Source organism: Clarias gariepinus, chromosome 9, assembly GCF_024256425.1.
Source record: "Clarias gariepinus isolate MV-2021 ecotype Netherlands chromosome 9, CGAR_prim_01v2, whole genome shotgun sequence".
Lineage (NCBI taxonomy): Eukaryota > Metazoa > Chordata > Actinopteri > Siluriformes > Clariidae > Clarias > Clarias gariepinus.
The window spans coordinates 2,594,523-2,607,962 of NC_071108.1; the positions used below are offsets into that span (position 1 = coordinate 2,594,523).

General features: G+C 40.4%; 1 protein-coding gene across 4 annotated transcripts in view; it reads right to left on the reverse strand.

Annotated features, from left to right (window-relative positions):
- Positions 1–1,990: 1,990 nt before the first annotated feature.
- The window catches only part of sh3gl1b (SH3-domain GRB2-like 1b), a 38,944-nt gene continuing 27,494 nt past the window's right edge, over positions 1,991–13,440 (reverse strand). For 2 of the 4 annotated variants that reach the window (XM_053503808.1, XM_053503807.1), the window contains exons 7-11: positions 12,662–12,820; positions 10,952–11,055; positions 9,856–9,992; positions 8,085–8,129; positions 1,991–4,020 (exon numbers count right to left, since the gene is read on the reverse strand). In XM_053503808.1, the coding sequence (XP_053359783.1) occupies positions 3,824–4,020; positions 8,085–8,129; positions 9,856–9,992; positions 10,952–11,055; positions 12,662–12,820 (642 nt within the window). In that variant the 3' untranslated portion in view covers positions 1,991–3,823. Of the gene's footprint in view, positions 4,021–4,878; positions 5,414–8,084; positions 8,130–9,855; positions 9,993–10,951; positions 11,056–12,661; positions 12,821–13,440 lie in introns of those variants that run through there. The other 2 variants (XM_053503811.1, XM_053503809.1) reach the window with 2 other exon arrangements.

Consider the following 13,440-nt stretch of genomic DNA (forward strand, 5'->3'; position numbering starts at 1 on the left):
ATCTTGCTGGGTTTGTGCGATTATATATTTTTTCTGTTTGGATTTATTGTTCAGAATGTAAAACAAGCATTTCCTCCATCCAGGCTTACGGAGAGCAGTAACAATAGCAGCTGAGTGTTAGCTCGTGATAAAAAAAAAAAAAGGGCATTTTTTCGTATGACAACACTCCTTCTCACTCTGTCTCTCGACCATCTTTGGTCAAAATTGTTCCTCTCATATAACAGACGTCTTATATGTAGACGACAAAATTCTAAATTTCATACATTTCATTCAGACCCAAGAATCAAACACCACTCGACTTTTTTCTTTGCACCAAAGGAGGAAATCATCTCTGCATGGAACATCATCAGTTCTAATAGATTAAGACATGTTCAATGTTGTTGTGTTCAAGTGCCGCCGAGTCACGCTGTCAACTTGCTCTAATTTATACGTTTAAACACATTTCCTCACGTGGATACAGACTTTTGTGCCACCCCACCCTGTGTACACCTCGAAATATTCATCGTTTACCGCGTCAGAAAGTGAAGGTGACGCAGCATGAGCAGTACGAGATAAGAAACAAGACGAGGTGAAAAGGGGCGGGGCTTCCAGACAACATCTCTCTATTTCTCTCCATATCAAATCAATTTTTAAAACACATGATTTATGCTTATGCATCAAGTCTATAAAACTATAGCGTTGGAGTTAGAGATAATAGATGTTGAATCGCAGTTACTTTTGCTGAAACTACTGCATCGTAGGAATGAGAAGAGACCGGAGTAGACGGTCAGTACGACCTTCGAATCAATCCAAAAACAGAAGCGTACAAGAAGTGAGAAATCTGATGCTACCAAGCAGACCAATCACAGCGGTTGCGGACTGCATTGCCGTGACGTGTAGTTACATTCCTGGGAAGGCGCATGTCAAGCTACGCCACAGGGTACGGCGTGAGGTACAGTGCACGGCTAGACCAGACCTACTGCGTAGACTTGACGTAGAAGCATAAACCAGACCATGAGCCATCACAGACTTGTGCTTCATTGTCATCAGAGGGAAAAGAAAACATGACACTTTAAAGGTCTATTTTTGAGTGATCTGATCTAAAGAAAAGTATCAGCGGCTAAATCATTACATCGCACAATCCTCCTCCTTTTGCTTGAATCGATGGAGTCAGTTTTACCTTCTGAATTTAGTGAATTATCAAAACATCAATGTTACGTAAATCAATCTGAATAACGAGTTAAAAGAAATACGCAGCCTTCAAAAAAAAGGTGTTGTTGTTTCAGGGCTTCCTTTTGTGTGTGTGTGTGTGTGTGTCGGGGGACAGCAGGACACTGCCAGCAGTATCACCTACAGAGATTACAGAAGCTAAAATCAGGCAACGCGTTAAAGCCGAACATGGTGCACGTTGCGGTAGCACAGAGCGGTTTGGCTGCTTTCCTGCATGTACACGGTCACATGACCTCTCGACTCATTGTAGTGACTTGTGATAATGAAAAAAAAATTCTACTCATGATGAGGTGTGTGTAGTGTTTCTAACTGTTCAGATAGTGTTCACTGAAAATATTCTACAGAAGATCTGTAAAAATCTTTTTTTTTTTTGTAATCCCTTGCTGTAAGGCAGAGATGATTTAATCTGCACGCTTTAGTGTTTTTTCCCCACTTGAACACGCCATCTGTCCATCATCTTAATAGGATAAATCGGTGCGTTCAATTTATTTTCCAGACTATAATCACAATATACTATCAGTCACATCTATACACACTTTTTATAAAGTGTGTGCTGGTTGGATATTTATATAATACACACATTTATTATATAAAATATACTTTTTTATTAGCACTGCCTCTTAAAGCAGCACTTCAGCGCCCTCTGCTGGTGCGGTCTAGTTTAGTATTTTTCACATGAATGTTGTTCTGAGGTAATTTTTGTCTTTTTTTTTCTTGAGTTTAAAGTGAGAAAAATCACAGAAAGACATCATCATTGGTAGAGAAGGTGTTGAACTGTGACAGGGATTTTTCATAATTTGAAAGAAAAAAATCTGTACAGAAGTTCATGAGCTGAAAAAGCTAAACTTAGCATGCTACAGGTTTATACTGTGGTGATTAGTCGTGGTTTTCATCTACAAAATCCAAATGTCAGTCTTATTTCCACATACAGGATTAAAATGAGGGACTGGGGATAAACGAGAGGCTTTTCTTAGGTAAAAAAAAGATGAAAAGATAGATAGAGCGTCTCAAGATTATCGGTAAATAATGATATTTTTTTATAAACCTGAAATCAGTGATGTGATAAAGTATTAAATATTTGGAGGTCTGTATGAAAATATATCATACTTTCTTTATATATGGTGTTGTGCAAAAGTCTTGACTCCGATCATTTCTTAAAATGAAGAAATAAAAATTAACTGTGACAGGCTGCAAAGCACTTAATGTGCGTGTTATGTAACAACCTCAGCAACGACCTCATTTCCCCTCTCGTCTGTCCCAACAACTTTTAGCATCAGCAGTACACTAATCACCGGCCTGATCATCTGTCATCATCTGCACCTGTGACTCACTGGTTAGATGTTTTTTTTTTTGTGCTTAATGATTAATAGATTATGTTGTGCCTTAACAAACCAGACATTTCTCAGAAACTATTCCTCATGACTACATTAAAAACCAGCAAATATGACAAAATGAGGGGGCTCAAAACCTCTGCACGCACTTACAGTCTGGAAAATAGGAGGAGAAAAACGCTAAAGTGTGCACTTCCACTGTCCTTCATCTCTCGCTCGAATCCCTTTCTGTTATTCTAAAGCCCACAAGACCGAGGTGCGTTCACGTTACACATCACTACCGTCAACTAAAACGAATATAAAACCACTTTTTTATGTATTTAAATGTGAGTGAGAGAAGTCAAAGTTGTGTATGAAGCTCCTGTACTTGTGTGTGTGGCTCAGGAACGCTACACACTGAGCGGCTGTAACACACGCAGCCCACAGTGCCGAGTCAACGTCCAAACGGTCCTTAAGATCACAGCCTGACCAGCAGGTGGCAGTCAGGAGACGTCGGGTCAGTCAGAGCGTACAGGGGGACGCTTTTTATCAGTCTTTAAAAAAAAAAAAATTATCAGACCTGGTCCTGGGTTCGATTATGGGATCAGGAAGGGCGGGATTTATATGTCCTTACACATAAAAACAGTAATGAAACATTTATTATTTTCAGTCAGCGTGATGATGGATTTTTTTTTCTTGATTAATGCTATAGTGAAGCTTTACGGATTTAAAATGTGAGTGGATAACGTGGTGGATAAGACAGGAAGACATTTTTAAAGACACCTGACTCGTTTTTGCTAATGAAAGCAAGCACACAGGGCATTAAGGGCAAAAGTTTACACATTCAGCAGGTTTTCTATTTTAGTGCTTTACGAATTGTTTACAGCCTCTTTAGATTTGGTGGTAAAACTTTCCTGAGGTCCTGCTAAACGAAAGCTATTGTGAAAATCCTTATTGCAATCAATGTTGTCACACGTGTGAAGTGAGGGAGACTTAAATTTTGAAATCATACAGTCGCATTCAGTCATCAGTCCAGTGAAATGTTGCTTTCTCAAAGTGCGTTAAAGTCGCGTTTGTCTGTCAGACCTTTCATACGAGGACTAAAGTGGTCAAGTCAGTCGTTCGTCACGGGTCCTTCTTTTCTTCTTCTGGAATGTGAGAAGAAAAAGTTCCTTCATAAAAGGTCAAAGTGCCAGAGTTCAGGTGCTGACATGCCTCTCTGTAAAAACTCTCAGTCCGTCCCTTCCTTCCTTCTTTCCTTCCTTTGCTCGCTGTCGTTCCGTCTGTCCCATCATCCCGGAGGCTTAGCGCGACAGAGGGACGATCACCTCGACGTAGTTGCGAGGGAAGAATCCTGACTGGCCGCGCAGCGCGCCCTCGAACCAGTTCTCATCGATCTGGCTGGTCAGGGTGATGATGTCGCCCTCGCGGAAGCCCAGCTCGCCCTCATTCTCTGGCTCGAAGTCGTACAGGGCTTTACAGCACGGCTGTTCCACTGAAGCTACACACAGACATCGAGTGGGTAGGTGGGGGGTGGGGGAGAAAATACACAATGGTGTTAGAATGAAATAAATACGTGATGCACAAAAAGTAACTTCGATTAATGCTGCCTTCAGGTCCTTCTCAGAAATTCATACAAGTTCAAAATCTGGTGAATTATTGGTAAGAAAAAATGCACAGCGTGAGAACTATTTTTCCATCTTCCTGATTGACACGCCTTAAACTGGGGCTCTGAGAGAAATCCAATACAGGTAGTCCCCAACTTACGAACGAGTTCTGTTCCGGGAGCATGTGTGTAAGTCAGATTTGTTATTATATGGCTTTGACGAATATACGATGTAATACAATGCATAACAATCCACTTAACTAAATCTGTCTTAACTGTCACCTTTCCCCACACTGCCATCATGTGGCCAAAAACTATAACTGCGAATAAGAAAATTAATCCAACACACATCAAATATGACAGTGTTGTCTCTACGCCTTTAAATCGCGAGGGGAATCACGGATGCCATTTTGTCTCAGAGCTGTTTTCCACTGCATTGGACTGTGAACTCTGTTTTGTTGAGGAATTTTCTCAAATTAGGATTATTCACCATTAGGACAGGTTCACAGGACAGACGTTTTCTATTATTGTGCTCTATGACAGATTCATTGAACCCGGAGAGGCCGACTCATTTGTTTCACACACACAAACACACATACACTTTAGAAATTTTATACATATATAATTGTAAATATTGGTATCTGGTGCACTGCAGTGTCTATTTTCTGTACAATACACCTGAGCTACTTCCGTGATTGAACCGGAAGTAAAACAGTGGACCGTTCGTATCTAAGTCGGGGACTACCTGTATTCCGATATATTAAATATGATATGCGGATGATATGGTGGTGGCGCTTGTGTGTGTTCACACAATATATATCGATATTTCCCAACAGGACTTAAGGGCAGCATCACCTTCTCCTGCAGCCTGGCAGACACACATGTGCGCGCGCGTGACTAATTGCTGAACTCGTGAGCATGAGGCAGAAGCGTTATTGTTATTATTGTGTTTAACCCAAGGACAGCAGAAAGCCTTGTAAAAGACCTCGTCCCAAAACCAGAACGAGGCCTCTGATCCATATTCACTTTCCTTTAACCCGACAAGCTTCTTCTACTTTCTTACAAACTCACATGCTTTAGAAAACATGATGATTAATCAATCGCTCTGACACATCAGTCCCCTGAACATGCTGACTGATATCGGGAAAGATAACAGGACAATGATTTCCTGCGTGCCTTTAATTTGATTCCGCGGCTCCGCATCTCCGTCGATGTCCAAATCGTCCTCCTGCCAGGAAATCTGCATCTCAGGTAAATTATTAGGAGTGTTTAAGCAGCAGCGGTGCAGCTGATGTGTGTTAGAGAGAGAGAGAGAGAGAGAGAAAGAGAGGACACACACACACTCCATCACACTGCACTCACAGTGTTAATGTTAGTGTGGACTCCATCTGAAGCCCCTGCCCCTGAGCCATGTGCCAATACTATTGATAATCCCACATTCCAGCATTGCTGAGGTATTTTTCTGCAGTCTGAAGCTACACTCTCTTTACACACCTGCGTGACTCTGCTCCTTATTCACACTTTTTTTGTCATTTTTTTTCTAATCTCGTTCATCCCTTCATTCGTCTGTTTATTGCCGTGAGAGAAAGTGTTTCAATTAAGCGTTAGCTATAAATAAATCAAATCACGTCATACGCATTTTTTTTTATTAGCAATATATATAAATATATACAGCTCACTGTTAAAGCCACAGTAATGAAAGAGAAAAGAAGGAATTAAAGAAGAAAGGAAAGCACAAAGGAAAGAAGACGAAGACGACGAAGTAAAGACGAAATAAAGAAAAAAATAAGGAAGGAAGCAAATGAAAAAAAGAAACAAAGAATGGAAAATTAAAACTGATAAAAAGGGGGGGAAATGGGAAAAAGTGAGAAAAGAAAAAGAGATAGAAGTAATGAAAAAAATAATGTAGTAAAAAAGAAAGCAAGGACAGAAAATGAAAAAAGGAAGGAAAAAGAACAGAAAGGAAGGAAGAAAAGATAGAAAGTCAGACAGAAGAAAAAAAGTGGAAAAATGATAGAAAATAAAGCAAATAGAAATGGAGGGAGAAAGGACGAGGAGATGAGGAAAAAACAAAGAACAAGCCAAATTAGGCAGGTAAAGAATACAGAAAAGAGAGAAGTAAAGAAAGCAGAACAGATGGAGTGAATGGAGACAGAAAGACAGAAAGTAAAGTGCTGTATAGTAAGAGGTGTTTTAATTAAGGAGGAATGTGAGGACGAGTGACGGCTCCGGTATCTCTCCCTCCTCTCCAGGACACAAGGGTGTAATCAGGGCGGGGCGATGTGTTTGGACACGGCTGATATTCCCTTGTTATTGTGAGATATGAACGCTGCACGGTGCTCTGCTGAAACTTTATAATTATTATTATTATTACAGAATCAGATTGTGTAACACAATCATAAACCCTTGTGATGTTTACATGATAACAAGCGACATTATCGGCACATGCCTCCAGCTGTTAGGACACACACAAGCTCAGCCCCACCCCCCTCCCCCAGTCCTACGTGTGTGTGTGTGTGTGTGTGTGTGTGTGTGCGTGTGTGTGTGTTTGTAGTTGAGTAATCTCTCAGAGACACAGAGTTAAAGACTAACGCTTGGTCGTACCGAGCGGCTCTGATGTCCTCAGCTCTAATCAACAGCACGAGCGGGTGGAACTCATTCGGGTTGTTACGTAACGGCATGCTTTCTGTTTAAACTGGAGCGTGTTAAAGCCTCACAGGGCTCTGGTTCCTGGCCTAGCTCCGCCTCTTCCAGGATCAGGACAAGGAAACCCTTCTGGAAGTCTTTGTGCATGCTGTTAGTAGCTTATACGCACTCCCTCACTCCCTTAGCGTTAAAATAATTACCTGATTAGTTATCAATTAACCAATTAACTAAATAACTCATCCAGCCACGATTTCAGCAGCATTTAAACAGAAATGCTTTCACTTCTGTACCTGCATTTAAATTATACATTGTACAATTAAGCGACAAATCCACATGCCTGCCTCGACTGTTTCCGCGGCCCAATCCTACGGCGCGATGCTTCCTGTTTATGGTCAAAACAGGAATTAAAACTTACACGAGCTCCCGTTAAATGGATATGGATATGTTACAAAGACGTTACGGAAATAAATAAATGAATAAATAACAGTTGTGGAGAGTGCTGAGAGAAATCCGAGAATGTATTTAAAGTGACTGATTTTCACACTGATTAGGATGTTATTTAATGTGTGATTATTAGGGACTGGTAATTGGTATTCACCTCCCGATACGATATTATTACAATACACTAGAGACGGGAGTCATCACAGATGGTATTATTACAATACACTAGACTACACAGGAGTCCTGATACATTATTATCACGATACTCAGGTGTCGATTCGATTTGTGCTGCGATTTGTTATCACGTCTCACGATTAGATTTTTATAGATATTCTGATTTTATATAATTTTTTTCAGATTTTGCTACAATTCTAAACAAAATTAGAGATGGTTGTGCTGTGTAAAAGTTTCGAGCACGCCACCTGCAGGATTACCGAGGAAGGGCAACATTTTACCACTTTAAATGCAAACATCCTGTATATAATATAAATTTTAAATCTATAAAAAAAAAAAAAATTATTCAGCATAGGCCGCAATTAAAGAATTGCCGTATGTAACTGAATCGTTAACGTTTAAGCAGTTAGCATTAAAACGCACCTTCAGTAGATGAACTACAAATGACATGGCAGCTTGTTAATCTGACGGTAAAGTAAATCCTCATTCCACACAAGTCTAAAGTTTGAAGGCGGAGCTTTATGTAACAAATCACTGCTGTTGAGGTTTACATCTGGTATTCGTATAGCTGATATACGTACATTACATAAGTTATTAACACATGTACTTGTGTTCCTTTCTGAGTTTCGTTTCTTATGTTTGTCTCATTTCCCCGTTAAACACACGCATGCACACGTATACACACTCCACCGACTCACTCAGTCTGGGTTTCCACGCTGACCAGCTACGCTTGAGAAACTGATCTGATGATGTCAGATGAGGAAAAAACAAAAACAAAGTGAAATAGGGTCACGGAGAGATGAGAGGCAGACAGCTGGCTGTTCATCCTGCCATCTCTCTCTCTCACACACACACACACGGCCAGGCGGCGGTATCACACCCTGCCACCGACCCATAACAACACACACAGCGCACATTGTCTCTTTGACTGATCATCAGTTAGTGAAGAAGAAAAAAAAGGGGTGGTCAAGGTCAGTAACCAAGAAATAACCCGAGTGTTTCATTACTTTTATGAAACTAATCAATGACAGACCGGTGGGATGCAGCAGGGTCACTGTTAGCACTCTGGATTTTATTATTTTCCTAGAACTGTACGTCTCAAAGTGTTTTATTCCTCTTTTTCCTCAATGAATCCTTTTTTGTTTCTTACCGAAGAGACACGTTTTAGGGTGTTTTCACTTTGTTTTCACAAACCATTGATTTGTACCATGCCCAGGAAAGACTGCCCGGCCCGCCCTTTAAACCAATCACATTATGTTTGCTCTCCTTTCTCGAGAACACTTAAGTATTTAGTCACTCTCCAATACAGCAGGTGGCAGTATGCACTTACTTGGTTTGTGAGCCGCCCTTAAACACAAGGAAAGAAAAGACAATACCGCTGAACCTCTGCGTACGAATTTAATTCGTTCTGTAGGTGAGTTCTTGAGGTGAAAATTCGTATCCATGATTAGAAATAATGTAAATGCAGATAAAATCCGTTCCAGCCACCAAATAAAAACACCACAGATGTTAAAAACAAAGGTGGAAAAAAAATCATGCCGAAAGCAATTTGTGATCAACTATTCCCGCTTGGCTTGGCTTTCCACTCACGTCTTGAACGGCTCAAGGACGTAGCAGGCGTTCGGTTCGTTCGTATGCCAGAACTGCTTCATACTGTACTGACGCAAATGTTTTGCCAACATTTATATTATTAAGACGATATTTGTAAGTGCGGGCATTTTTATGCCGAGGTTCTGCTGTATTATTTAAATTGGGGGAAAAAATGTTAAGAGCGATGATGTCATGACTTCCTCATGACTATATCAGCTGTAGCTGTGTAGGTCAGAGAATGAGGTTGGCGCAGACGTGCTACGCACACACGGAGATTTCGAAGGAGACTGTTGACACTGATGATGTCATGTCCACTTCCGTTCTCAGGTACGACTACTTTCCTACGGGATACAAATTGTGCCCGGGTGCGCTGTATCGCTCTCGAGACCACCTCTTTAAGCGGACTCGGGCACGGTTCACGAGCGTGGAGCAATTGTGTTTTCAGAAACGAACCTGAGACCCTAAAGTGAAAACACCCTTATTCCTATAGACTTATAGTGACATTAAATACCTCACTGTATTAGAGCTTTAATTATCTTATTTGTTCTTTTTCATTCTATATTTGTATTATTTTCTCCTTAAGTTCTGTAAAGAGCTAAATTCCATAAACTTGCCTTGGCTAGATTGGAAAATGACTTCCTACGCGATTGTCAGCTGATAGACAGCTGTAGCTTTTTAATGCTTGGTGTCCCTTTCAGAACATTTGTAACAATTTAATCCTAATTATGTCATTATATAAGTATTTCATAAGAAGAAATATATTAAATGTTATATTTCAGTTTTCGACTGCACTCTTCTCAACCTGTGGTGCAGATGACGGGCTCAGAGTCGTACTGAGGTTGGAGTGGGGACGGGTGTGAGGTAGGTCACATGACTCACCTGTGGTCCGGATGGGAGGAGAAGCAGAAACGGGAGTGAAGCCTCCGTTCGACTGCTCATTGGTATCTCCGAAGTCGAAGACGGGTTTGGGTTTGGGGACGTACTCTTTGCGGGGACGAGACTGGGCCTCGTGCATCCTACAAACACACACACACACACACACAAACACACCCACATTCAATTAGGGTTTTTTCAATTAATGTTGTCATAGTGTGTGAGGGCAGTCTTGTCCGTCTAAAGCTTTTTTGGGGGTCTTAATATGAAAATCGACATTGCAGGTTGGAATCTGCTGCCATTAGGATGTCTGAGAGCCTGGGCCTGGGCGTGGAAAATTGCAAAGGGATTTTTGATATCTCACACGGATCAGCTGTGATGACGCCTTAAACTTAACATAAGTGGGGGTGCTTGGGCCCACTTATGCTGAAAAGTGGTTAGTACCTTTCTGTGTTATATTAAGTGACATTACATTGAGTGACATCATAGTGTGATGCTTTTTTTCATCATCTGAGGCTTTTTGAAGATCCTAAACGTCCTCCTTTTCTAAAATCATGTCATAATGTTATTGGTATGTCCCCTTTAAATGCCTTTAACTGTCTTTTTGGTGCACCCGGGTGGCAATGCAGTGGGGTGCTTGGGCCCACTCATCATTGCTTTCAACTATAGTTTTTATTATGCAAATTACTTTTAATTTCTTACTTTTAAATTGCTAGCTGTTTCTAGCAGCCGTAATTAACCGATTGTTCCTTCTCTCTCTCTCTCTTAGTCCATCTCTATGCATCTAGCCATTCTGCTGTTTTTATTTATCCATCTGTCTATCATTCCAGCCATTAGCCTCCTCTCTGTATTTATGTTTACTTCTGTAAATCTATCAATTTTTTAAATCCGGTCTCTCTCTCTTTCTCTCCATTAATCATTTTATATTTTCTGTTATTAATCCACCTGTCTTCCTTAATGTCTATTCGTTAATCTTTCTGTCTTCCTTACACCTGCATACACCCGTGCAAATCAATACACAAGCTAATACATATTGTGATTAATTTTATTCTATTCTGTGCCACAGCAGTACACACACACACACACACACACACACACAAACCTGTCTTTTAGTTTGTCAGAGAGCTCCTCGAGAATCAGGACAGCCTGTCTGTGATACTGTAGCTGCGCCTCCACCAGTGACGAGAGCTGGCTCACTTGTTCTATCTGCAGAGACACACACACACACACACACACACACACACACACACACACACACACCTTATAAAGACCCCTCCTTCGCTTGATAGGTCCCTCACACACAAACTATCAAAAAGCAAACATTCCCTTTAGAGTTAATAAATAACTTCTTGAATAACAGCAGATAATGAAACCATGCACACACACACACACACACACACACACATATGTATACACTATATATACCCTCATTCGAATCCTAACATTGATAAATATATCAGCAATAAGACTTCCATTTTACTCAGTTATTTACTTCATTCTTATAAACAAATTAACACATATAAGACAGTGCAGTGTTTGGTCAATCCAGTAGGGGGCACTGTAAGCATTCCAGGGACATAACCTAGAAAAAAAACAAACCCAGGATCTTCTTACAGACTGTGACAAAGGTCTGCTGCAATTTTAGAAGAGTGGGCTGTGACTGACGCACTGTAATGACACGACGGGCTGGAGATCCCCACCTGAGGCCTGAGTGTAAAAATAATCTGAACTCAGAACAAAGTCTACAGTTCAGAGTTCAGTGAAAGTGATAAGGAGCAGATCCACACAATGCCCTGATGACCTATGTTACAATTTAAATTATGATTTATTACACTCTCTATTCTGATTGGTCAGAAAGTGTTGTTTCATTTTCTATAACAGCTGCTCTGACAGAAACACAGCTGCAAATCAGAGGATTATATTAACGTCCTCGTCTTCTATAATAACATAAAGAAGGAGTCTCCAGATTAAGACTGAAACGTCACAGTTATTTTTTTAGGTTCAGGTAAATATTTTGTGCCCAGGACCAAATTTCATGTTTGTTTTAGAATTAAGAGCTCTATATACGCAGTCATTGTATTTCTATTAAAAAAAAAGTAAATATTCATTTAATAAATATATTAATATATTTTTTAATAATATGTATTAATATTTGTCAGTTTTCAGTAACTACGTTAAACATGTGGACTGTTTGAACTTGTAGTTGGACAGAATCTTTAATCAGTCTTTGGTGAATGTTCATTTGTACGCTGTTAAGCTGTAAGTGAATGTAAATGGACTGTAGCTGCTCGGTCATCCTGGGCTCTCAGTTCAGGTATTTTACTGTGAATATGACTGACTGCTGTGAATAGCTTTGCTCTAACAACTGGTATTGTTTTTCCTTTTATACCTCTCATAGTGCCGCTTCACCCACGATTTCAAAACATATAAGACAAACTGGTTTTTAAATAGGAATTATAAACATCTTTGAACTATCGTTTTTCATTTTATCGTGCACGTTCCCTTTTTCCTTTTTGGAGTGAGCCATGCTCTGTCGTGCTTTCTTTTATGTTTCTTCTGCACACTCTGGGTAAACTATGGCGTTAGTTGGCTCTGTAGTGTGATGTGTATAGCCACACCCACTTAGTGGAAAAGGCGATAGATTCATGGTATATTAATTATTCTGGTATATCAGAAAAGAATCAGTGTCCGAACCACGGTCCGCCATTAAGTGAAATGTTGTAATAAGACCTCTAAAGTGATGTAATGATGATAACCCCGCCCCTGATGTCAGAGGCTATGAGGTTAGGGAAGGCGTTCAGGTTTAGCTTACGTCCGTCTCCAGCAGGTTGTACATGCTGATCTCCGCCACCTCTTTGGACTCGTGGAATTTCTCCAGCGCCTGCTTTACCTCCTCGTCAGGGATTTTGCCCATGCGCTTTTTCTTGTAGTCGTAATCCAGCCGACGACCTTCCAGCTTCTTCAAATGATGCTACAGGACAAGAAAAAAAAAAAACACAGAAAAGTTATGTCTAGATAGCACTGAAGCACAAATAAAGGCGCTGTTAAACATTGATCCTGATAAACCCTTTCGTAAACAGAAAATACCCCAAGCATTTAAAAATGTATTTAAAGGTCCCATATTGTACTATTTCTTTAAGACAGGTCTCAGAGCTCTACCATGTGTGTGCACTAATATAACAGCTCAAAAACACCCTTTATTCACCTCCTTTATTTCACTCCTTCTTCAGATGCACCTCAAGCAATGAGCAATAAGGATCGGGGGAGGGGCTCTTCTTCTATGAGATCACATTAGGAGAAAATCTAATTGGCTTGTTAAAAAATTAAGGAATGTTTTTCCTCCCCTTTTTTTATTTGTATACAAACACAGCCGTCTAAAAATGACTAAAAAGTGAATTTTATGTACCAAGTCCCCTTTAATAGTGTACACCTAACTTCCCTAAGCTAAAACACCTACATTGGCATACGGTTGGGACAGTATCGCATTGCACGTCGCTATCCTGGGAAAAGATACAAGTCATAGAAGCACGATTCCTACTGAAAGCGTATTACTTTCACACCAGGGTAAAAAAGTTAGCCTGTTGTAAGTCA